This window comes from Chrysemys picta, chromosome 1, assembly GCF_011386835.1.
Source record: "Chrysemys picta bellii isolate R12L10 chromosome 1, ASM1138683v2, whole genome shotgun sequence".
In the NCBI taxonomy this organism is placed as follows: domain Eukaryota; kingdom Metazoa; phylum Chordata; order Testudines; family Emydidae; genus Chrysemys; species Chrysemys picta.
Genome location: NC_088791.1, coordinates 47,719,807 through 47,746,616, shown reverse-complemented (window position 1 = coordinate 47,746,616; position 26,810 = coordinate 47,719,807). Strand labels below are relative to the sequence as shown.

At 42.1% G+C, this 26,810-nt stretch overlaps 1 protein-coding gene across 12 annotated transcripts in view; it reads left to right on the top strand.

The window, feature by feature from the left end:
- Positions 1-26,810, top strand: part of ST7 (suppression of tumorigenicity 7) — a 216,389-nt gene that overhangs the window by 167,175 nt on the left and 22,404 nt on the right. For all 12 annotated transcript variants that reach the window (XM_005285756.4, XM_024108954.3, XM_008172552.3 and 9 more), the window contains 2 exons: positions 6,615-6,687; positions 8,278-8,380. In XM_005285756.4, coding sequence (XP_005285813.1) covers positions 6,615-6,687; positions 8,278-8,380 — 176 coding nt within the window. The remainder of the gene's footprint in view (positions 1-6,614; positions 6,688-8,277; positions 8,381-26,810) is intronic.

Sequence of the window (26,810 nt, the reverse complement as noted above, 5' to 3'; positions counted from 1 at the left end):
TTATTATTCCTAATTCTCTGGTGGGGTGAAAACATAACATGAACAACAGAGAAAGAAACTGCATTCTAATGTTGCATCCTTTTGTTTCCTTTGAATGAAAGAAAGTGGTTATTTATTAACATTCTTATTGTCAAGGTCAAACCCAAGCCTGCTGCATCCTTCTGCCAGTGATGTATGTCAGGGAAGATCTCCACAGTGGGGAACAGCAACATCAGGAGAATGAGCAAAATCTTTTCTCCATTAAATTCTCTTCTTGGACTCTATCAATCTTATTTAAGGACTGATTTCCTCCCTTCATTTCAATATTGCTTCTCACTCAACTAGGTCTCTACAGCAGCTGTGCCTGTCCATTCATACTATCTGGTCCAGTTTTGCCTTTGATTCCTGTGGCCTATTTCTGTTTGTCCTCTATCTGCAAAGAAGATGCAGGAGAAAATCACAGGGAAATGGACAAAGACCTAAACTAGCTGTGCAGAACTTCTTCATTATCCTCAGCTAGGGAGGAGTGGTTCATTTCCTCAAGAAATTATTAAATCATACTCTGCAAATCAAAGGAGTTGAATTGCTTGATCAAAGTATTTATCAGTTTCTGAAACTGAAACATTAGCTTTATAGGAAATGTTTATAATCAGCTAGTGAACCTCAGAAAAGTTTGTTCAAACTGAGCAAATCCAAACAATGCAAATGCTATAGTTCCACTCTCTCATACTAAAAAAATTCTCCTTTTGTGCTGAAATTCGTACTGTACCTTATCATAGGGCCAGGATCTGCCCCTTATAGTTTTGTTCAACTGTAGGCTACTCACACAAGTGTGACAGAAAACCTGCACTGCCTGAGTATTAAACAGACTAACAGAAAAACAGGACTACTGCATGCTGCATGTACAATGAAAATACCCTGATAGATGATCTTGTTCATCCTCCTGCCAGTGCAGGATTGTTCCCTACAGTATATTTTCTAGTACTTTGTCCAGTATAGCTTAAAATGACTCAAGTGATGACCACTTACCACTTCTCGTGGGAGATTGTATTGCAGTCTAATTGCTTCTCTGTCAAGATGTTTTCCTCCTGATATTCAACCTACATTTCCCTTTGGTTAATTTCATCCCATTATTCTAGCTTTTAACCCCTTGGAACAGCTTCAACAATTCTTCTCTTTCCATGATGATTACATCTCCCCTTTGTCATCACTGAGTCAGGCTACACATGTTTACTGTTGCTCATTTAGTCCTTCCTCATAAATCAATCCCTCTAGCCCTTTTATCACTTGTGAAGAACATGGGAATTATCTGCATTGATTTCCGTTAATGTTTATATATATAATCTCTGGAGTTGGTGGCTATTGTATGATGTCTAAAAAGTGATTAAGGGGCAAATCCTTACCCAAAACAGTGGCTATAGACAGAATTCAGTTGACTGGTGCTCACATGGACAATACCAGGAATCCACTGTAGGGAGACTACTTCCAATCCCGTGTAGATGAAATGCAAAAAATAGTTTGGTCAAGTTCAGAAGTCCTGCTCAGAACCTTAGAAGACCTTCAGGCAGGACCTTTGCAATAAAAAAGACAGCCTGTTGCTTAAGAGAGAAACACTAACTGGGGGTTCAGGCTGTCCAAGATACAGCAGTTGTAAGGGTAGCCTGTCTTGTCTAGCCCCAATGCATTGAGGTGCCTGGCTTAAGCAGAATGTACTTAAATTGGCAAGAGAAGGCTAAGTTTGAGATGAGACAAGATATGTTTAGGCGTTAGTTACTTTAACCCTTTTCTCTTTGCTTGTGATTTTCCTATGGATAAATAAATCATACTCTCTTCCAAACCAGGCATTTTCTGTCATTGCTTTTAGGAGCTGGTCACAACTCCCAGAGAGAATTCAATAGCAGGAGTCAATTGGGTAGTTGGCCATGCTCAAGGTAAAGATGGTTGGTAAACAAGGGGTGGTGTAGTCTGGTGATCCCATCTAAAAGTAAGCAGGACCATGGGGTTGCACCCTGACAGTTGTTCAGATATAGGCCCATTACTGTAAAGAAGCGCCCACAGAGAGATTGAGAGGGATCACTGGTGCAGCAAACCTCTGAACCATAACACCATCCTTAATCATTTTTGTTGCTCTTCTCATAATTGCTTCCAGGTTTTTGACATATCTTCGGTTTCGTATTGAGGTGTACATAAATGAATCCAGTACTCTAGATGTAATCTTTCCAGTGCCATATAGAAAGGGACTAGCATCTCCCTTGACTGACATGATCTCTTTGTTTATGCAACCCAGAATTATGGCCCTCTAGCAGCAGTGCACTTAAGCACATACTTAGGTCCCTTTAACTTCACTAGGACTACTCGCATGAGTTAAGCACATAGCCCCAGTTCAGTAAAGCACTTACCTAACATGGGGTTTTTTTGGTCATAAGTAGAATAACTTATTAATTGTTAATAAACACAAAATTCAGCTACAGTGACTGCTTATGCAACACACCCATCTTTCAGCAGCCCAGTGTCAACATTTAGGGGCTCTTGATGACTTGGACGGAGATGATTCAATTTTTTCCTTTCCATATTTACCATTTCCAATTGTAGCTGCTATTGTGGTGGTAATAACAGATCACATGACAGCGCATGGCACATTCTGCTTTCTACCATAATACAGTTAATAATAATCATTAGCATCATCATAATATGGACACAATGCTATGTTCACAGCTCCTTTAATATTGTTAAATAGCAAAAGAAACATCTTGTGAAGCAAGCCACCATTAAGAATTTACTTTCTCAGCCCTTTCTTTACCTGAGGTGCTATATGCCACAGAAGGTTAGTCCAAGGAAAATAATCATAAATTAAGTGTACCTTCTAGAGACAAGAGCAGTAAAGAATGAAATCCTTCTTTGGATTCATACGTCAGAGCTTATTAGGGAAAAATATCCTCAAGGTTTTGACACTTGGATAGCAGTTGCATATTTCAGCACACTGTGGGAGCTCCATTTGCTGTCACAAGAGAATGGGAAACAATGTATGTAGAGATGCTTTGCCAGATGGCTTTACAAGCTGGAGACACTAATTTATGAAGAACTTTAACTTTGGTTCCTGACAGATGAGTTATCTCTTAGGACTAGTTTAGACTTGATTCCCAAAGTACAAGCTAAATTTAATTTGTAACCAGCCATAATTCTACTCAGCTTCTATCTCAATGTGAGGATCCCAAGTAGGAACTAAAGCCTCCATTGGGCAATATTCAAATTTGTATAATGTGGTCTGCTTCAGAGCAGGCAAAATAAAACAACAAAAAAAGGCATGACCCTCCATAGAGAAATCTGCAGAACAACACACACGTACATTTGTCTGTATTGCTTCATTTTCCATTCCTGAAAAGCATTTCAGTAGGAGAATGGGCCACCCGTCAAAGATACAATAGTCATTCAGATATTTGCTCCTTGGCCATTACCCTACAGTGTCACCACACGTCATAATTTCGATCCCATGGCTTCTGCTGACCACTAGACAGTAATGGATGATCTAACATGAGAAAATCTTCTTGGAACCCTATCTTTCGGAGTTTTTGTATTGTGTGATTTAATGGTTCCAGCACAATAGGTTACGCATTAGTTGGACCTAATGTATGAAAATCTCCCTTTGCATACTGAAGTCCTGGCCTCTTTTGCTGCTTGGCACATCCAAGAGGTTTAATTCTTTGGTAGATGAAAATGAGAAGGCAACTTTTTCTTGCATTCAAATTGCTTTTTGCTGAAGTTTCACATCCCCCCCCCCCTCGAGAGCCTCTCCCTTCCTTCTGTTTTTCAGTCCCATTAAAATGGTTAAAGTTGATTGAAAAAGAGAGGGGAGATGTCACTGCACCAGCCAAGGAGTTCTGGGGTTTGCTGCTTCACCACACCAGGAAGAAGTGGAAGAGCTCTGTCTTCCACTCCCTGTTACTTTAACCCCCCTGCCTTATGGGAAGTAGCATGCTGCCTATGAAAATATATTTCTAGGGATTTCAAGTTAGTATAGTCCTCATGTCCTGGTTTACTGGTGTCAAACACTTTTAGGCCCTGATCCTGGGTCCATTGAAGTCAACAGCTAAGCTCCCACTGTCTTCAGTGGTACAGGATTAGGCTCTAACTGATGGATGCTTCTGAGTTTAGCATAGGCAGATATTCCCCATGTTGTGATGCTGGATTGATGGCTGTAAGAGCTTGGAAAAACCCTTTTCAGAAAAGAAAAAAAATTATATCTGCTACTTCAAAACTCATTAAAAGCTGTAAGTAGATCAGAACTCTGAAACAATAATTTTCCATTTTTAACTCTGCTCCCTAAAAGACACTCTGCTTTTTGCTCCTTTTGTGATTTGATGAGTAACTTTATGTTGCTGAAAGGCTGTAACTGGTGTGATCCAAAAAGATCAATTCTGTTTCTTGAAAGTTCTTAACTCCTAATATCAAGAACAACCTGGCATAAATATGGTCATTGGAACAGAACATAAATATATTCACCTACTGCAATGATGGATGAATGGATCTGCAGCTAGCTTCAGTTATAGCATAGTAATGTCCATATCTCTCATTCCAACACTGCCATGCATATTGTTGATTTTAATTACTAGTCACTATAATTACATAGTTTAGTGACATTATAGTTGGACCTGGTTTGTGGAAACATACAACGTTAACTCCATGAGTAGTACCTGTAGCATTAATACATTAAAAAAGACAATGTGAAGAATTAACAGTTGGGACTTTCAAAAGTACCTAAGTCATGAAATCCTGCTCTAACAGAACAATGTTCCCTTGAGTTGCAAACTGATTATCACTTCAAAAGTTTTTTTTTCTCTTATTTAATTGGCCTCTCAGAGTTGGTAAGACAACTCCCACCTGTTCATGCTCTCTGTATGTGTGTATATATATCTCCTCAATATATATTCCACTCTATATGCAGCCGAATAAGTGGGCTGTAGTCCACGAAAGCTTATGCTCTAATAAATTTGTTAGTCTCTAAGGTGCCACAACTACTCCTGTTCATTTTGCGGATACAGACTAACACGGCTGCTACTCTGAAAACTGATCATGAATAAGTAAAGTAAAGAGTGGTATCCAGTAAGGCATGATTTATCGATTCTCACTCACCATCTTCTCTTAGGAGCCCTCTCTTGCAACGTGCTAGGCGTTTCCTCTGAGGCTCTAAGTGTCCTTCCCTCCAGTTGACCTCAGTAGAAGTTGAGGGCATTCAGCACCCCTCAAGCATCTCTCAGCACCTCACATAACTTGGTCCTTAGTGCTACTTCCCAGTGTCCTTCATTATTCAGTATATCAAAAATAGAATGAGTAAGAGTTACAGGTTTTTTAGAACTGTGCTCCAGAGTTTAGAATCATAGAAGATCAGGGTTGGAAGAGACCTCAGGAGGTCATCTAGTCCAACCCCCTGCTCAAAGCAGGACCAATCCCCAACTAAATCATCCCAGCCAGGGCTTTGTCAAGCCTGACTTTAAAAACCTCTAAGGAAGGAGATTCCACCACCTCCCTAGGTAGCCCATTCCAGTGCTTCACCACCCTCCTAGCTGTCCCAATTCTTGCTTAGAACCATAGTCCCACTGTAATTATATAAAGTATATTTATTTTAGTGGAGTATATGTAGTATACAAATTTTAAATAAGCTATAATTGTAATGCTTTTACAGGGAATAGTGCTTCCTACAGTGAATAGTCCCATTGCTTTAATGAGCTCTATTCATGGTAGTAGGCATTATTTTCAGTGATACAACAACTGTTTACAGGAGTAGGGCCTTCATTTCTTTCTCACTCAGCTGTTATCTTAAATGTAGCCTAAATGCTAAACAGTTTAAAAGACAGTTTATAATATCTGTCTAGGAGAGCTAGGTAACGTAGTGTAGAATTAATTTCTGCTTTTATTTACAGTGGAAGCTATTGGGCCATATTCATTTGTACCCTCCAGATCTTTGTGCCACTCTGGTGATGAAAAGTAGCCATAAACCTGACTGAACTAACAGGGTAAGCCAGGTTTATAGGTGACTTGTGTCACTGGAGCAGAACATACCAGTTATTATGGCCCAGTGTTTCCACAAGTGACAAAACATATTACACTGCTGTTAATATTTAAATGCAGTAAATTAGTAAATGTTGGCTTGACTTTCATAGACATGATTACTAAAAGAAAGGAAGGGAATAAGACACAGTAGATAGACACCCACCAGCTGTTTCTGGATATAGATGTATTTCCTAATCTACTGAAAGAATTTACCTTTTCTAAGTTGCATATGTGTTTGTATATGAACGTAATGAATTCTTTAATTCAATCCCTGTAGTATCAGAAAAAGATCACTCTGAATGTGTTTGCTAATTAGATCATTTAATGACTACATGGCACAATCAGATTATCATTAATTCAGGGTTTAAAAATATGATAATTCTTATTTGGGTGGCATTTTCAAAAGCACCTGATTGACTTAGAAGCACAACTTAGTCCTCCTAAATCACTTGGGTGTTTTTGATATCCCGCTATTTATTAATTTAGATATTATGCTGACCTGAAGAATTATTCCAAAATTTATTTTCTCTTTCTGCAAATGTTCAAGGATTTCAATATTTATTTATTCTGTACTTTCCTTTCCACAGATATAAGCTTACCAAAATCAGCAACGATATGCTACACAGCTGCACTGCTCAAAGCCAGAGCTGTCTCTGACAAGTAAGTCCATAAGAACTTCTGACCAGCAAAATTCCCTACTGTAAACTCACTAACGTTTAACTGCAGATTTCTCTTCAGTGACCTGGTGAGGTCCCACACCCTGAAAACCTGATGTCCTAGCAGGAGAAATTTTGGCCTGCAGCAAATTTAGAATATGTTTTTTATAAAGAGGAATTTTCACTAATTATTAAGTATTGTACCTCACCAATGGTTAAAAAGGGGAAAAAATGACTTCAATTAAATTACTTTATTTTAATTTTTATTTATACTATCTGGCTGAGCAATGGCTTCTTGGATAGTATTATAATGAAAATGCATCTGGGAGGTGCTGTATGGCTGGTCATCTTCACCTTGTATCAAACAGAACCAAGAAAGGTAAAATAACATGACTGCACTAATAGCAATTTTCTTCGACAACTACTATCATAGCAGTGTTCATCTACTTGATTTTAGGCAGGTAGATTTAGCACTTACTATGTAAGGGTTCCTGACAGGTCAATGGAAATAGATGGTATACGTGTTTTTAAAGACACAAATGTTTGCTTATTCCTGATACGGTTTTATCTTAGGACACAGCCCTCCAAGGTTCTGAGCACTCCTATGTGGTGCTGAGTGTCATCGACTCCTCCTGAAGTCAGCTGGAGTTGAGAATGTTCAGCCCTTCGCAAGAACGCTCAGCACCTTGCAGGATCAAGCCCTAAGAGCCAGATTCTGCTCTTGGATGCGTGCACACAAATCCCAAGCTGGAGGAGTTGTGTATACGTATCTTGGGGGGGAATGTGGCCCTAAAGTTGGAAAGCAAGCGGAGTGGAAAGCCGCTTTCTTTCCTGACGTCAGACAGTTTGCTTTTAAGTGAATGTGCACTTCAAGATCTAAGTAATTTTCTTTCATTCTTTTTATCCTGTAGATCGCCAGTACCTACTGCAACATCTTTCCTCCCTACACAGCGACTCCAGCTTGGGAGGGCAGGGCTAAGGTTGTCACAGCTTTCCCTGTGGTGTCTGCCTGCCAAGTACAGCTCTGGAGTTAGCCGTGGGGTGTGAGGTGAGAAAGAGATTGCATGGTCTGGTTTTTCATTCACTGGGGCAGATGATTTGCCCACAGTTTGGGCATCCAACCCTCGCTGGTACAACTGAAAGTAGACCACCCGCTACTGCTGCTGTACCATGCTTTAATCCCAACCTGACCCAGGGGCATTGGGTTGGGAACCTCCCTAAAATCTCCCCAAATATGTTTTTAATAGAAAGACGCTAACAATTACTTAACATTATTTTCTATTTTTCGGAAACTTCTGCCTTGATAAACGCCCCAAGTAAGGTACTATAGAAAATTTAGTTTAGCAGCGTAGAAAGAATTGACTGTTTGAACTTACTTCCTGCCATGATTAGATGCAAACATGCTTTCCACTTCTGCAGGGATTTTCATTGGCCTTGATGTAATAGGTCATTCAGAGTTTCCATTTACTATGGAAGTTTGGAGAGCATAGGAAATTGTCTCAGCCTGGTTACACCGGCCCTTGGTCTAGATTTCTTTCTGGCTTTTACTTGCTAGCATTTCTGACCTAATGTATTTGTTTCTTTGCTTTTGCAGATTTTCTCCAGAGGCTGCCTCAAGGCGAGGACTGAGTACAGCAGAGATGAATGCAGTAGAAGCTATTCACAGAGCAGTAGAATTTAATCCACATGTGCCAAAAGTGAGTATGGAGAAATCACTGTCATAAATTTTAACAAAACAGGAGACATATCCTTTGGTTTTAAAGAGGTAGAGTAGCACGTGGTGGTTGTGGGAAGGAGAGCAGACAGAGGAGGGTGAAGGGGCTAATGTTTGTACCCTGCTATACGCATGTGGGGAGCATTTGAAATTTCTCGTTAGATACCATAGGAAACAGACATGTCACCTAATATTAGGTCTTGAAACTTTAAGTATTAACTGATAAAATTCTGTCAGTCTGAATATCAACAAAATACTGGACATTGACAATAGGAACCCTGATGCCACATTGATGAACACATTAGAAGTATCCATGTAGATAGATTATTCCTTAAATAATCGTATACAATGACAATAATAGAAAAGATCTTCAGGTTAAAAAAAATGGTTGTCTGTATTTCCTGGATCACCCATAGGATATATTTTCAGCATGCTGCAAAGGGACTTATGTTCACATTTCCTGTTATGCCTCATATAAATTGTATTTGTAACTCTTCATGCAATGCCCCACCATTAAAACTCCAAACTGTTTAGGGCTTGCTCATTCGTAAATGAAAAATCACAGAAAGGACAATGTTAAAGGTGGAAAGGATTTTTTTTAGAATTCCCTCATTCCCTCTCTAACTATACATCACAGCAGTAAGACTCCTGGCTTCTGAGCACTAATAGCTAATGCTGCTGCTTATTTTCTCACCTGATCCTCAGCACTATGCAGGACCACTGTTAGCAGTGGCAGATAAAAGGAGGATGCTGTGTGAACCAGGAGACTGTGTGAACATTGGCTGATGGATACAGTTGAGCACCAAATCCTCAGCCCTCCTTCTATGCCCTTGTCCATGAGGGGTAGGAGATAACCCCACACTGCCCCTCTCACTGCAGGAAGGTCCCTTCCCAGTACTGTGCAGAGATTAAATACTTTCCCCGTAAGGTCGATGTGCATTTTGCCTTCTCCCACTGACTAGCCACTAACCAGCATGATTCTTTCTAGCAATTCCAGCCTCCATTGTAATAACCAGGAAGCATGTTTTACTGGTCAGTCATTCCATCTCTAGTGGCAGTAAAAGGAGAAGATGATGATATCTTACATTCGCAATCCCAAGGCATTTTACAAATGTAAACCCACGTAGAAACTCTAGACAGGAATCACTTAACCTGCCACTGAAATGCGGCCATCTCTGGGGTACAATGCAGCAGTTGTTTTGACAGCCCACAACAACACTTCACGGTAGATTAGGAGAGAAAAATGAACAATATTATGTTCATTTGAAAGAGCAGGATGGTTAATTTAAGTAAACAGAACATGAATCAAGTTGGAATCTGATCGGGACACCATAATTAACACCCTCAATCTTATGAAAAATGAGGTAGGATCTTTAATATTCCCAAATGGTCGTGATTATTATTAATTATTTATTTGTATTACCTTAATGCCCAGAAGCCCTAGTCATGGACCAGGACCCCACTGTGCGAGGTGCCTCACAAACACAGAACAAAAAGACAGTCCCTACCCCAGAGAGCATAATCTTGAATTTCCTTTTTTCTTGCCTCAGCTGAAAGAAGCCAGTCATTTTATAGTATACTGTAAAGGTCCAAGCAGGCTAGTGTATTGCTATATTTTTCAGAATATACTTGGAATGGAAACTTAAACTCCAAAATGGTGGGGCAGTTTTGCACTGCTGAGACTTACGGATCTGGGTATGGGAGAATTCCCCGCCATGTAGGCAAATCCTTGGATGGCTTTAGAACCTGGGTAGCAGCACCTTTTGCAACCCATTCCTGACTGCTGGTGCAAGGGCCCTGGCCAAGGAAAAGGTGAAATGGCTGAAGCTCCCTTATTGCCTGACAATCCCTGGTGGCCCTAATTCATGTTGCTATTCTAATTTAGAATCAGGGGATCACAAAGGTGGCTTAAGGTCACCTTTGCGCACATGCACGCACATGAATATCCAAGCTATGCTGAATACTCCATGGCCACACTTAAAGAGCGGGAATCGAATTTAGTGATCAGCATAGAAAAAGGAATAGAAAATGGAACATACATCAGCTATCACGTTTGCAATGTAATAAAAGGGAGTAACAGGTGCATCAAAACACCCATTATAATATTAAAACTGTAATGTGTAATATAGCTTAACATACAGTATCACTGTAATTTCTTGTACACATACTGTGCTGCATTAGCTAAAAGGTTAGCAAGGGAGACTTAGGTTTGATATTGGGAAAACTTTCTAACTGTAAGGATAGCTGAGCTCTGGAATAGGCTTCCAAGGATGGTTGTGGAACCCCCATCATTGGAGGTTTTTAAGAACACACTGGACAAACACCTGTCTGAGATGGTCTAGGTTTACTTGGTCCTACCTCAGCGCAGGGGGCTGGACTTCATGACCTCTCAAGTCCCCTTTCACCGCGTATATTTCTATGATTCCATGAATCATGTAGCAATAATATGTTAGCAGTAATAATGTTATGCAAATAATATGAATATACACCATCATATTCAGCCTTAATTCTGACTGAAATAGCATCACATATCCTCTTAATGAAATTTAGATAAGAAAATTTAGCAGCTTGCAGCACAGGAAAGCTAACAATGCCACATTGCTAATATGTGTTGCAATTGGCATCAGAGCTTCTGCAGGATTTCAGTAATGAGTCTCTCCCACTTTAGAATAAGAAAAAAATAAGTTATACTGATGACACCAAAAACTGAGTAATTGTTTAAAGTCTTTGGAAAGTCATCTGCTGAATATGAGCTACCAAGTACAGTATTGTGGCTAAAACAGCTAATGCAATCTTTGGATGCATAAACGAGGGAATTTTGAGTAGAGATGATATTTTACCTCTGCATTTGACACTGGTGAAACCTATATTGGAATGCTCTGTCCAGTTCTGGTGTACACAATTTAGAAGTGTGTTGATACATTGGAGAAGGTTCAGAGAAGAGCCACAAGAACGATTAAAGGATTGGAAAAATTGTGATTGATTAAAAGAACTCAATGTATTTAGTTTAACAAAGAGAAGGCTAAGGGGTGACTTGATTACAGCATTTAAGTACCAATATGGGAAACAAATATTGATAAAGGGCTCTTCAGCAGATAAAGGTATAAGGGCTGGAAGTTGAAGCTGGACAAATCCAAACAGGAAATAAGATGAACATTTTTAACAGAGAGCAGTTAACTTTTGGAACAATTTACCAATGGTTGTGGTGAATTCTCCATCACTGGAAATTTTTAAATCAAGATTGGATGTTTTTCTAAGAGATATGTTCTAGTTCAAAGAGGAATTATTTTGGGGAAGTTCTGTGGCCTGTGTTACACAGGAGGTCAGACTAGATGATCACAATGGTCCCTTCTGGCCTTGGATTCTATGAATCTAGCCAAGTTCCCAGCTGCACCATTGAGAATAGGCAGGGAACAACATTACTGAGGATGGAAGGCATAAATGGTCCTCTGCATTTCTTTGTTTTCACAATTTCCAGCTCAGATACTTGCAACCTAGCATCCTCAGAGCCAGTGCATATCCCAGAATGTTTTCTTCATCTTAGAATTAAAGTCTGAACTAGAAAAATGAGATTCAAAAGAGAACTCTCGAGGAAACAGGAAAAGATGGGAACGGTGCTGGAACCTGGTGGGAGGGATTGCTGAGTTAGACATAGAAGATATAGGGTGTCCAGTATCCACCTGTAACCTGATACCGCTTTATTTATGACAGACATTGAGTTCCAATATGCACTCATGCACTCCTCCATGTTCTATTTATTTTTCCCTGAGAGAGGTAAAGTCTTTGCATGGGATACAAATACATTCAAGGCTGGCCTTGTAATTTTCCTAAAGTCCTTAAAATGGAACATTTTAAATAGTCCCAGATCCCAGTGCTTATATACCAGTATGATATGCACCTTAGAAATACCTACTCTAAATATATAAACCAGTTTGTACTGCACCATTCCAAAGTACTTTTTAGCATTTCTGTAATATAAAGAGATTCATATGAGAAAAGGCAAATACAGTGACTCTTTCCCTGAGAATCATTTCCATTAGGTAAACTCATCTGCTGTCCCTTACAAGAGGATTTGAACACAAAGTCACTGATTTTTCTTGGGCCCTTTGGAAATAAGGAAAATGGAAATGGCTAGCAAGCTTAGGCTGGCCACAGAACTTTGTGTTTCATATCAGTTTAGCAGTCATGAACCTCTCTAATCTCCAGTATCTGTTGGCAGCTTGACAAAATCTGAATCTTTCTATTTGGAAAGGAGGGACATTCTTTAAACATCAGTGATGAAAAATGCACATAGATTTTCACCTCTGTTGTTGTCACTGAGGTGCACCTAATTTCACGGATGTTAAGTGATTTCACATCATCCTGGGTTTCCCTTTGTAAAGAGCTAACATCACCGGAGGTTCCTTTTTCAAAGGCTTTATATGGCTTAAGGCAGGGGTGAGCAAACTATGGCCCACATCTGTCCCGCCTGCCGATTTAATCCAGCCCTCAAGCTCCTGCTGGGGAGCGGGGTCTGGGGCTTGCCCCGCTCCCGTGCTCCAGCCGGGGAGCAGGGTTGGGAGCCTCTCCGTGTGGCTCCCAGAAGTAGTGGCATGTCTCCCCTCCGGCTCCTAAATTTAGGGGCAGCCAGGGGGCTCTGTGCGCTGCCCCCACCCCAAGTGCTGATCCCGCAGCTACCATTGGCCAGGAACTGCGGCCAATTTGAGCTGCAGGGGTGGCGCCTGCGGACAGGGCAGCATGCAGAGCCGCCTGGCTGCGCCTCAGCGTAGGAGCTGGAAGGGGGACATGCCGCTGCTTCCGGGAGCTGCTTGAGGTAAGCACCACCCTGAGCCCCTCCCATGCCCCAACCCCCGCCTCAGCCCTGATCCCCCTCCCACCCTCTGAACCCCTTGATCGCAGCCCGGAGCACCCTCCTGCACACCAAACCCCTCATCTCCAGCCCCACCCAGAGTCTGCACCCCCAGTCAGAGCCCTCAACACCCCCCCACACACACCCCAAACCCCTGCCCGAGCCTGGAGCCCGCTCCTGCACCCTGAACTCATTTCTGGACCCACCCCAGAGCCCACACCCCCAGCCAGAGCCCTGACCCCCTCCTGCACCTCAACCCCAATTTTGTGAGCCTTCATGGCCTGCCATACAATTTCCATACTCAGATGTGGCCCTCGGGCCAAAAAGTTTGCCCACCCAGGCTTAAGGTCTCTCTTAAAACAGTGTGCATTGCTGGAAGGCTTTTTCTCTGTTAATAGTTATTCTTGGCACTGGGCACCTCCTCCATTTTTATTGTGTTTCAGTGACAATTTCACTTTCCTCTTACACCCACCACCAGCCCAATGGTGCCTGAGGCACTGGTGACATTTTTTTTGCTGAGTCTGGCAAAGTGGTTCAGACACACACACAGTGAGGGAAGTTTGACAGTGTCCTTTTACTTGAGCTGACATGGGGTCTGTGAGAAGGAACAGGCTGGGCAAGCAGAGACTTTTCAGTTAGTACGAGAGAGAGGGAAAGAGCAGATGAGGAGGCAGTGTCAACACCAGGAGATGAAGTCAGGACAGGGAACAAAGAAAGCAAAGTGCCGTATTAATGATGATAATAACTAATGACATCACAACTGAATTGGCAAGTCTTGTGCTGGGAATCTTGTCCTACAGATCTGATATATTGGATCATATCATTGTTATCCTCATCTTCCTTCCCCACTGTCCTTCTATTCTTTGTACCTCTCACCTCTTGAATCAGAGATGGTCAAAAAATTTCAACAAAGTATTTGCGATTTTTTTAATGTTTCGCAGAAAAACGTTGTTTTTCAACCAGCTCGTAGTAATTGAAATTCTTCTGCATGTTTCAACCATCTCTCTCTTAAATTAGGTTGCAAGGACTGTTTCTGCTACCTAGCACCATAAAGTGCTGTTGCTGACAGGGCCTTTTGGCGCTGCCGAACTACATATAAAACAAGGCTTTTCCTTTTCTAAAAATAGTTGTATCTCCAGATTCTTGCAGGCATCATTGAATAAGTGGGGCTGCAGGAGGGATTTGAGTGAAAAAGGGTAGTGTCGTTAGGGACTAGTTTAGAGAGAGTGCTCCATGCATAAGGAACGGCATTGAAGAATGCATGGAAACAGTTTGTGTGTGTGTAAAATACACACACATATACACAAAGATTTTGTAGGCACTCACTTGGGATTACTTACCTGACTCAGTACACTCATCTGTAAGGCAGCCATCCCAAATTCGTGCTCATAAAATATCACACCTGTCTCTGAGGTGTTCCTTATTCATGGAACACCCTTTCTGAACTGATCTGCAAGGCCACTACCCTCTGTGCATTCAAATCCCACCTGAAGACCCACTTCTCCTGTGACACTATAAGAAATTAGCCATCCAATAATGGCAGGAAGAGAGCCAACAGAGGATCATCTATGTAACTAACTAGAAAAATAACATTAGAAGTCTGGCCTACACAGAGTTGCCCTAGTTTTTACAAGCCAGGTTTAAATCGTTTTAAGATTGTCCACACCAATATAACTAAACCAATTTAAAAATTGATTTTACTTTAACTATTTTTAGTTTTGTGTGTTGACAAGTCCTTAGCAAAATATGGCCGGTCATCACCTGAATACCCCTTCCCCCTTCTCTTTTCTGATTGTCTTTTTAATTTGTCTTTAGAGCAGAGACAATGCCTCCCTGTTTGTGCAGCACCTAGTACATTGTAGAAATAAATAATATAAATAAATCATGTATATTACAGAAAAGCTATTCCAGAAACATTTTAGAGAGATTTTAAACAATTTAATGCAAGTTTAAAAAAAATTTCTTCACCCATAAAGTTGGACTTCTTCATTACTATCAGTCCAATTCTACAGGCATCAGAAGGAGTCATGATAAACTGCAAAATTACATAAAATAGCTTTTCTGTGCCTGTAAATATCACAACTTTAAAGTCCAGTATCTTGGAACTTACTAAGGATAATGCTATACATCTCGCTGGGACGCTGAAATCTCCCTTATTCCAATGGTATAAAGCTCTTATATTGTAGCTTACATGATTGTAAGACTTTACTGTCACTGGTGCAGGACTGAATATTGCCTGTTATGGGACTCGGGTGTAATTTTACAGGGAAATTGCACATTTGGGAGAAAGGAAGAAACATTTCTCAGTTAGGTTGTTTGTTTGGGGTTTTGTTATTTTTGGGGGGGATTATAAGAAGACAGCTATTTGAAGCTGCTCGGCCATTTGGCATGTTAGAAGTGGTCCCAATAGAGGAGGATTAGTGGTCAGAGTACAACTCTGCAATCAAATAAATTATATATATTCATTCATGTTAACGAAGTAGCAAGAGTCTGTACGTGACTTTGTGATTACACTATATGTACATAGAAATGAAGTTAATCATGAACTGAAAGCTCTTTGGAAAAGATGCCCTCTCTACCTATCTGTTTGTACAGCACTTAACACAAAGGGGCCCTGATTCTGATTAGGTCTACAGGCATTACAACAATACAAATAATAATTTGCATTTTAGGCTCACTGATTGAGGGGTATACTTCCATATGTATACATGGTGGATTATGCATTGCTAGACAAAATATGGCTTCATTAAATAACAATGCAAACCCAGACCAAGCTGGGAAAGGCAGGCTATTTCAATGCTGGATTGTCACTTTCAGTTGCTGATTTTAGTGGTAGTATTGTTTACATTTATATTATGGTAGCACTAAAGGCCAACCAATTCAGGGTCCCATTGTCCTAGGCGCTGCAGAGACATAGAAAATGTCCCCGCCCCAAACCGCTTACAATCTAAAAGACAAGACATAACAGGTACATGAGATAACAGCTTGGTCAGGGTGCAGGTGAGGAGTCAGAGTAAGGAAAACAGTAGGATGGTTGTTGAGTTTTATAGGTGGGGCTGGTAGCACCATCTGTTGTTAAGATTGCCTGACAGCTCCTTTTTTAGTTGCTCATATTTTGCTGAAATTTTCCATGCCAGTTTTCTGCCTTAGGCCGAATTTTTTTGGAAAGTTTCAGCCAAAATGTTTCAGCCATTTTTGAGAACGAAGCTAAAGATGGTTTTTCAATGTTAAAAAAAAAAAAGTTCTGGCTACCTTTCCTTTGATAATATCTAGTGTCCCCATGCTGTGGAGCAGGGTCTTGAAATTTGGCATGGGGTATGGCCTTTGTGCCATGGATGTGCCTTTTGCTTTTCCTGTGAGAGTCTTCCCAAATTTGGCCAAATTATAAGCCTCTGAAAAAATCACAGTTCACACATGCTCAGTGGAGACTTATTAGACTTTAGAAGGCTAAAATCTCCAGAGATTCTGTCTTCAGTGGGCATGCTTGAGCTTCTCACAGCTCATAGTGCTGAGCAGACTGCGCATATACCATCCTTACAGTAAGTGAGAGATGTTCTATATCTCTCCCTGGGCTAGATGGATGCAGTCAGACTTTCCCTGGATTTGGCTGCTCTAGGCTGGGGCTGGGCACCAGTACTGAGAGCAGGGAGCCTGTCTCTCCTGTGCTTTCAGTGGTCCCCTTGCTGGTAACCAGGCACCATGGAGGAGTAACAGCCTGACTAGGAGAAGGGAAAGGAGTAGATTGGGACAAGGAGCCTGGTGAGGCTAGTACTCAAATGGGTGTGGGAAGAGAGCTGTGACTGGAAGTTGGAGGTGGGACTAGTTGGTCAAGGAGACTGGGGCTGAGGACTGGAACTGGGAGCTGCAAGAGGGCAGGGGAAGCTGGAATAAACTGGGAAAGGAGAATGGGACTGAGAGTCAGGGAGAGAGACTGGGACATGGTGAGGAAAAGAGGAGGCGAGATTGAGAGCCAGTTGGCCAGGTGGGAGGGGAACACTAACATCAGATGAAACGCTGAGTGGAGGAAGAAGACTGGACAAGGATAGTAGGACTAGCAACAAGTGGATTGGGATGGGGAGAGTGGAGACAGATCTGATGACGAGCTGGGGTGTGGAGGGAGAACTGGGACTTGTGGAGTAAAGAGACTGCGGCATATAACTAAAACAAAACTTTTCACAAGGGACCACTAGCATAACATAACATAAGAGTGGCCATACTGGGTCAGACCTAAGGTCCATCTAGCCCAGTATCCTGTCTTCCAACAGTGGCCAATGCCAGGTATCCCAGAGGAAATGAACAGAACGGGTAATCATCAAGTGATCCAGCTCCTATCGCCCATTCCCAGCTTCTGGAAAACAGAGGCTAGGGACGCCAACGGCATATTGGGCTGTATTAGTAGGAGCATTGCCAGCAGATCGAGGGAAGTGATTATTCCCCTCTATTCGGCACAGGTGAGGCCACACCTGGAACATCGTGTCCAGTTTTGGTCCCCCCACTACAGAAGGGAGGTGGACAAATGGGAGAGAATCCAGCGGAGGGCAACGAAAATTATTAGGGGGTTGGGGCACATGACGTACGAGAAGAGGCTGAGGGAACTGGGGTTATGTAGTGTGCAGAAGAGAAGAGTGAGGGGGGATTTGATAGCAGCCTTCAACTATCTGAAGAGGGGTTCCAAAGAGGATGGAGCTAGGCTGTTCTCAGTGGTGGCAGATGACAGAATAAGAAGCAATGGTCTCAAGTTGCAGTGGGGGAGGTCTAGGTTGGATATTAGGAAACACTATTTCACTAGGAGGGTGGTGAAGCACTGGAATGGGTTACCTAGGGAGGTGGTAGAATCTCCATCCTTAGAGGTTTTAAGGCCCGGCTTGACAAAGCCTTGGCTGGGATGATTTAGTTGGTGTTGGTCCTGCTTTGAGCAGGGGGTTGGACTAGATGACTTCCTGAGGTCTCTTCCAACCCTAATCTTCTATGATTCTATGACCATCCCTGCCCATCATGGCTAATAGCCATTGATGGACTTATCTTCCATGAACTTATCTAGACTAAACGTGTGCCCCTCATATTCTGGGTGCCTGACTTGAGACTCAGGTCTGATTCAATGGGATGTCAATGAGAGCTGTGCTTTGACTATATATAATACTAAGTACTCTGAAAACCAGCCCCACATGTCTCAAATTGAGCACCCAAAATTAGTGGACACTTCTGGGTAAGTTTTGACCTTATTCTCTCTGTGCCTCAGCTCTCCCATCTGTAAAATGGGATTATAGCTCTCCTTCAACTCACTGGAGTGTTGTGATGCTAAATTAATGTTGGTGAAGCACTGGGATACTATAGTCATGAGTGCTATAGGAATACCATGAGGAAATTAATAATTCTGGCCTTGGACCAGGGTTTGAATAGTCTGCCCTAATTAAGGCCTAGGGCTACATATTGAACAAGGAGGCTAAAACAAAATACACTTCTACCCCGATATAATGCGACCCAATATAACACGAATTTGGATATAACTCAGTAAAGCAGCACTCCAGGGGAGGCGGGGCTGCGCGCTCCGGCGGATCAAAGCAAGTTCGATATAACGCGGTTTCACCTATAACGCGGTAAGATTTTTTGGTTCCCGAGGACAGCGTTATATCGGGGTAGAGGTGTATTGAAGACCTGCTCGTAAATTGAGCGCCACCCATTCCATGAACTGAATAAAGCTGGCATCCTGTGGAAAAACTAGTATGTGCTCATGTAATTAGAGACTATCATAATACGTATGCACAAGGGGGCCAAATAAAAGTTGCACAGGGAACCTTAATTCTGGCATTTCCTAACTTTTTAATGCTTGAATTTGCAATGTTAATAATGTTCTTTTAACATTAGTTTTTTTGTGTAATAAATTTATCTTCAGCAAAATTGCCACACATCCCGTAGGACACAACAAAATGCAGCACTTCTTGACACAGGAATCAGTTATAGAGACTAAGACAGGAAATGCAGCCAGGTACAGCAGCATCAGTCCTTTATTTATTTTCCATGGGCTAGACTGTAGCAGGGCTATAAGGAAGAGTAAGATTCTGTATAGCCACACTGGGATGTGGAAGGGAGTAAAGTCCATACAGCTTTGCAGGACCTACCCAGATATTGGGTCCAGCCTGGTGGGGGGCAGTAGGGGCTACGTGCCTGATTTCCCCATCCACGCACCCTCAAATCCTATGATAGTGATAGGCACAAGGAACTCAATCTATTTAGCTTCACAAAGAGAAGGTTAACGGGTGACTTGAGTACTGTCTATAAGTGCCACCATGGGCAACAAATATTTGATAATGGGCTCTTCTGCCTAGGAGACATAGGTATAACAAGATCCCAAGTTCAAAGCTAGACAAATTCACACTGGAAATAAGGTACACATTTGCAATAGTGAGGATAATTAATCATTGGAATAGCTTCCCAAAGGCTGTGGTGGATTCTCCATCACTGGCAATTTTTAAATCAGTTGGATGTTTTGCTAAAACATATGCTGTAGTTCAAATAGGAATTATTTTGGGGAAGGTCTGTGGCCTGTGTTTTACAGGAGGTCAGGCTAGATGACCACAGGGGTCCCTTCTGGCCTTAGTGGGTTGGGGGGGGTAGGGGGAGAGGCAGAGAGAGATGTGGAGTAGGTTGAGGAGTAATGGTTTCCCCCCTATACACACACTACCTGGTTCACAGTAGGAATGGGGAGGGTAATGGGCCTTTTACACTATGCTACCCATCTTTCTTACTCCTGCATTACCACAGCAAAGAGATGCTTCAGAGAAATCGTACCTCTCTGAGAGCCGTTCCCTTAGCGAGCTCCTCATGGAGTGGCACACTACTTGCCACCCCATGTGCTGGGCTGAGTGTAAAAGCTCTATAGCCCTAAGTTATTTCTTGTTATTAGCTAAAATAGATAAGGAGTGCTTGTGGCACCTTAGAGACTAACATTTATTTGAGCATAAGCTTTCATGGGCTACAGCCCACTTCTTCGGATGCATAGAATGGAACATATAATAAGGAGATATATATACATACAGAGAACATGAAAAGGTGGGAGTTGCTCTACCAACTCTAAGAGGCTTATTAATTAAGATGAGCTACAGCCACAAAAACTTATGCTCAAATAAATTTGTTAGTCTCTAAGGTGCCACAAGTACTCCTGTTCTTTTTGCGGATACACGGCTGCTACTCTGAAAGCTGTCTCTTTGATATGTTGCCTATTTAGCCTGTTAATCGACTTTTCATCTGCATTTGGAACTGCTTCTAGTCTAGAGTAGTGTCAGACTGTTGATGGGCCCTCAAAGCTGGGAGGCTTTTTTTTTTTCCATTCGCCAACTTTTGATCTTGTGTTGATCCCTGGAGCCAGGATCCCAGTGAAGCTGGGGAGAGAACGATAATTCTGTTTTGCAGGGAAATTCAACATTTTGGGGCGTGGTTCTAAATTGGAATGAAATCAAATTTCAAAATCTCAAAATTCTTCAAGAAACGGAATTGCCATTCTCCACCCAGCTCTCATCTTGACATTAAACCAGGACCTATTCCTGCATGACCTCCATATGGGGAACTTCCATTGAAACATTGGCAGTTCTGTGCACAGAGGGTGGAATTGACCCAAGTGCAGAGGACCAGAACAAGACTTGTTCTGAGGGCTTAATAGGATTTCAGTCACATAGAGGCCTTGTGCCAACCTTCTGCACAAGGGTGAATTTCACCCAAACGACTTGCAAGATTGAGACCATGTTTGGGAAAGTAACCACCACGAACCCTGATCGTGTGTGGTACTGAGTGCTGCACCTTCAGGCCGACGGCTGTTAGAAATATCTTCTGAGTATTGTCATTTTTGGAACTAGGAATAACATGGAGTGGGAGTATAATTGTATATATCATCACAGTTAATTATTGGGTCCAATATTTATTAGCAATTGTCAGAAGTTTTCTTGTTTTGTATCTGTTATTTTTAATTTAATTTTATTTTCGTGACCATGAGGAGACAACAAACAGTAGGTAGGAATCAAAGTAACAAGATTTAATCCAAGAATTCTTTGGGAAAAGGCACTGCTGTTATATTTGTTCTTCTCCAGATAATGAAGTATCTTTGCAAGGCTTTTAATTTTTCCTTTAATTCAAATATTTAAATGTTAAGAATCTGTCTTGCCACTTATTCTAATAGTTGCAAAAGAGAACACTGAGATAGGAGTTAGATATTCTAAAATTGTAAAAATCAAGATAATGCTTTGTAGTTAATGCAGATGTGCTCCTTTCTGCTAAAAGGTGGAATCTTTGCTTTGAAATATGCAGTAACATTATTTTAAGGGAACCGATAAGAAACATTTCTGATTTCTCTGCAGCCCAGAGGCATCCCATCTCTCATGACCGATGAGTCTGGAGTCAACTTTTCATTCCACTCTGTGTGCAGCCCTTGATTCCTTTGACTCCCCTCCCACACCAAACTATCCAACCGATTAAATGTTTGCTCCCAAACCAGTCCACCTGCTGTTCTCACATGTGCAGTTGAACGTCTCTAGGTAAAATCCAAGTATCACACAGACTTCCTCCACGGCAAATTTATCCTCCCCTCCTTCAGTACTGTTGTCTACATCAAAAACAGCACTACTTCTCCCTCCTGGAATTACACACTTATTCACCTTTTCCTATTCTTTAAGCCCCTTTCCTCATCTGCCCAGGTCCTACCTGATTTTTTCAAGCAGAAGATTTATAAGATCTGTGATGGCTTCCCTGTAATAACTCCCCCCCTTCTTCTCCTTCCCCTCTGATCCCGCCTCTTCCTTTCCTTCTTACCCTTTGCTGACTCTGACATCACATTTGTTTCCTCTGCACCTGTCCTCTCAACCCCATCCCTTCGGGGTTATTGACCCACCACGCCTAACACTTACTCTCGCCCTCAGTCTTTTCCTCTCTTCTGCCTCCCATTTGCTCTGCATACAAGCATGGCCTAGTGTCCTCCATTCTCAAAATCAGCCCAGGAACGTGACTGTGAAAGGATTATGCTCCCCTACGCCCATTTCACTTTGGTCTCTAACTTGGCTGTTAGTGAGTGCCTGTTCAGCTCTTTCCACTCCCTCTGCCCTGCGGTGGATTTTGCAATCCTTGTCCTTCCAGACCAAAGCCAGGGTAGGTGTCTGCATTCCCAGCCCTTTTTAACTTGACAAGCACTTCTGGGTGTGGGGTGGGGCACTGGCTTGATTCTCTTTTCAAAGGCAGATGACCAGTGTGACATACAACAGCTGTTTCTTCAAAAACAAGATACTTAAATAGTAGAGTAAAAGCACAGAGTAAAAAGGAGATTTACAGACAAAACAAAGTTAACCACCTATCTTTCTTGTCTAGGATTGATCTTTGCTATAAGCTTACCAGGCAGGCTGTCTACCTTCAGTTACCTCAGAGAGAGCATGTTTCTAGTCCATCATGCTGGGCTCCCTTGTCATGCATCTCTGGCTTATGTTCAATCAACTTATTCCTCTGGTGAATGCATTTCCCTACTCCCACCAAAACCAGTCTGCTCACCGCTCCAAAGTTCCGATATAGGTCATCAAATAGCTCCATGTATTATAACAGCTCTTAAACCAAGACTTTATTGCTTTCTCTATCTGTGAGGATGTTCTCAGAGCGTAGACAACCCCCATGCAAAATACATATTCAGGTGTGGGATATAGAAACCATATTTTGGTAGCAGATCATAATATTCCATTAAAATAGGAACATCTATCATCTGAGTATCACAGTAACCTTTCTACCATCCCACATTAGCATGGCCTTACCAAATTCACAATCCATTTTCATAAATTTCACAGTCATAGCATTTAAAAAATCTGGAATTTCACAGTTTCAGATATTTAAATCTTAAATTACATGGGGTTGTAACAAAGCAGGAATATGTATTTTAAAATGGTAAAATACAAACATGTAAAGCCCTTTAGTCAACGTTTCTCAAACTGGGGTCCCGATGCTAAAGGGGGTCAGAAGGCTGTTGTAAAGGCATCATGGTATTACCACCCTTACTTCCGTGCTGCCTTCAGAGCTGGGTGGCCAGAGAGTGGAGGCTGCTGGCTGGGCATCCAGTTATGAAGGCAGCGCTGCTGCCAGGAGCAGCACAGAAGTGAGGATGGCATATTACCACGCTTACTTCCGTGCTGCCTTCAGAGCTGGGTGGCCGGAGAGTGGCGGCTGCTGGCTGGGCACCCAGCTCTGAAGGCAGTGCAGAAGTAAGGGTGGCAATACTAACAAGGAGTCTGGTGGCACCTTAAAGATGAACAGATTTATTTGGGCATAAGCTTTCGTGGGTAAAAACCTCACTTCTTCAGATGCATGGCTATGCAGAGGGAGGGAGAAGTAGTGCTGTTTTTGATGTAGACAACAGTACTGAAGGAGGGGAGGATAAAGCTTATGCCCAAATAAATCTGTTAGTCTTTAAGGTGCCACCAGACTCCTTGTTGTTTTTGTAGATACAGACTAACACGGCTACCCCCTGATACTTGGTGGCAATACTGCAACTCTCTAAAATAGCCTTGGGGTCTTTTGGGTCAGGACCCCCAGTTTGAGAAACACTGCCTATAGAAGGGGTAGGCAACCTATGGCACGCGTGCCGAAGGCGGCACGCGAGCTGATTTTCAGTGGCACTCACACTGCCAGGGTCCAGGCCACCGGTCTGGGGGGCTCTGCATTTTAATTTAATTTTAAATGAAGCTTCTTGAACATTTTAAAAACCTTATTTACTTTACATACAATAATAGTTTAGTTATATATTATAGACTTATAGAAAGAGACCTTCTAAAAACGTTAAAATGTATTACTGGCACGGGAAACCTTAAATTAGAGTGAATAAATGAAGACTTGGCACACCACTTCTGAAAGGTTGCCGATCCCTTGCCTATAGCATAGGGTAAAAGTACACAAAAGACCAGATTTCCCAAGGGAGACCAGATTTCATGGTCTGTGATGTGTTTTTCATGGCCATGAATTTGGTAGGGCCCTATATATTAGCAATAGCAGTAGTATAGCTGGTCTGAAAATTTCAAAGTTTTTGAAATTGTGTCAAAGAACATGGAGGAAATTGTGCAGAAATGTTCGCAATTTTTCTCTTCCCTTTGCTGACCAGCTCTAATTATTCCTTGTTTCTGGTAACATCCACAGCATGCTAGGTGCTCTGCAAACAGGCAAGATTAAATGGTCCATTTTCAACTGCTGCATTGACTTCATCTCTTCTAGCTCACTTCTGCATCCCCTCCAATCTGGCTTCCACCCTCTCCATTCTACTGAGAATATATTTACCAGATGCTCAAAGTACCTCTTCCTCGCCAAGCCACAGGGCCTTCACTGCATCCTTTCTGCTGCCTTCTTTACTGTTGATCACGCCTTTCCCCTTGACGCCTTATCCTTCCTTTGCTTTCATAGCCATGTTCTCTCATGGTTCTCCTCCTGTCTCCCTTACTGCTCTTTCAGGGACTCCTCTGGCAGCTCCTGTCCTCCTTTCTCTGCAGGTTTCTCTTTTAGTATGTTCCTCTTCTCCCCCTGCATCTTATCTCTTGCCTACCTTCTCTGCTCACCCGGTTTCTACAATCCTCTACATATGGATGATTCAGAAGTCTATATCTCAATGCTTGCTCTGTCCTATTCCATCTAGTCCCACACATCTGCCTCTCCTACATATTGCCTTGGAGGGCCTACTGCCAGCTCACACGCAACACTACCAAAACAGAGCTCAATCATTTACCTCCTACAACCTTCACTTTTCCACCTTTCTCCTTTCTTTCTGTCTCTCGGGTTTGCAATCTTGGTGTCCCCTCTAATTCCCTTCTCCTTCTCTCCACACATCCAGCCTGCCTAAATCTGGTGGTTTCTTTTAACATAATCTTACTAAAATCTCCCTTTCTTTCTATCCTGATGGCTAATGTGCTTGTGAAGCCATTGTTATTTCCCTCTTCCTTCGTGATACCCAAATCACTCGCTTCTAATCCATCCAAACACTGAAGCCAACATTATCCTTGCCTTTGGATCTGACCATATCACCCCACTCTTTAAATCAGCCCACTGGCCATTGCCTGTTGTTTCAAGTTTAAAGTTCTCATCCTAGCCTTCAAGAGCCTGCCTATCTCCACTGCAGTCTAGAACTGGAATCTTGTCTCCCATTGGTGTTCAGTGTTCTCCCTCACCCGCATCACCCTAGCCCTGATGACACCTTCATTTCCTTCTGCCTCTCCCATCTTCATACCTTCTTCTACGCCGCTCTTTATGTATGGAATACACTCCCTGTATCCATGTGCTAGCTCCCCCTGCCACGAACATGCACACACATACATTTTTATTAAAGTATTTCTAAAGATTCCCTTCTTCTATAACACCCACAAATAGAAAAACATGGAAAATATTAAATTAAGAGGGTCAGGAGGATAAGAGGTTTCTCCAAGGTATCTCCGTCCTCTAGATCTCCCAATGGATCTTGTCTGTGTTCAAGACTGTAAACTTTCTGTGCAGAGCACTTTCTTGATAACTGAATCATACAGGGCTGAGCACATTGTTGGCACTTGCAGAAGAAGAAACATTTATACATACTCATAACTCACCCTTTTGTAGTGCAAGGTTATTACTGCTCTGCATCCTAGAAGTAGCACTTTGGTTGTTTATTCCTTTGCTTTCATCATGACCAGACAAGTCATTGGGGAATCAGAAGCGGGTCTCAAAGAAGAACAAGTCATTGTTTAATAACAAGCTCAACTTGTCATCCTGATCTAAGTTTCATTAAGGCCTTGTAACTGACGCTTGGAGAGAAGGGTAGGTCAGAGTTCCCCTTTTCCCCAGTGCTAAAAACACTGGGTTAATACAGTTTCAGAAGACCAAGAAGCAGGTTGTGGAGATTTTTTGTCTTCTTCCCTGAAGGTGAACCCAGGTCCTGGCACAGAGCCGCTTTGCTCTACAGTAAAGAAGAAAGAGTAAGTTACTTGAAGTGGGCTATGTAAAGACAGGGAAAGACTACCTGTCATCCCTTTCATGGTAAAGCAGGCTGGGAAAGGAGAGGAGTCTTTAAAATACAGATACCTCTCTCTCTCAAAGAATTATTAGGCAGATAGCACCAAAGCAGAAGGAGTCATGTGCTGGTCTGAGAGTCACCCAGCAGATGGAACCTATGGGGAATGTAGATAGAGGCTCAGAGAAGCTCATGCATTTGGACAGATTTGGGGGCTTTAACTACTGCTGTATCATGGACATTCTTGGGATTTCTGTCACTTTGTATTTTGGGGAACTTGTCTCTGTGTTAGACATTGGTATGTCCCATGTTGCAATAAACAACTTGGCCTACGTTTTCTGAAGTGATTTTGGGTGCCCAGCTTGAGTGGTGAATACCGATCCTCTGGAAATCAGGTTGTTTTCAGGTGTTTCATGTTGGGTAACCAAAAATTGAGGCACCCAAAATCACTGTCCATTTCTGTCCTCCTTTGTCCCACCACGGAAGTAGAAGCATCCTGACACTGGTGCAAACTTTACCACATTCATATCCATTAATACACTGATTGTAAGGAAATAGTTTTATGAAGACCTTGTGTATGAG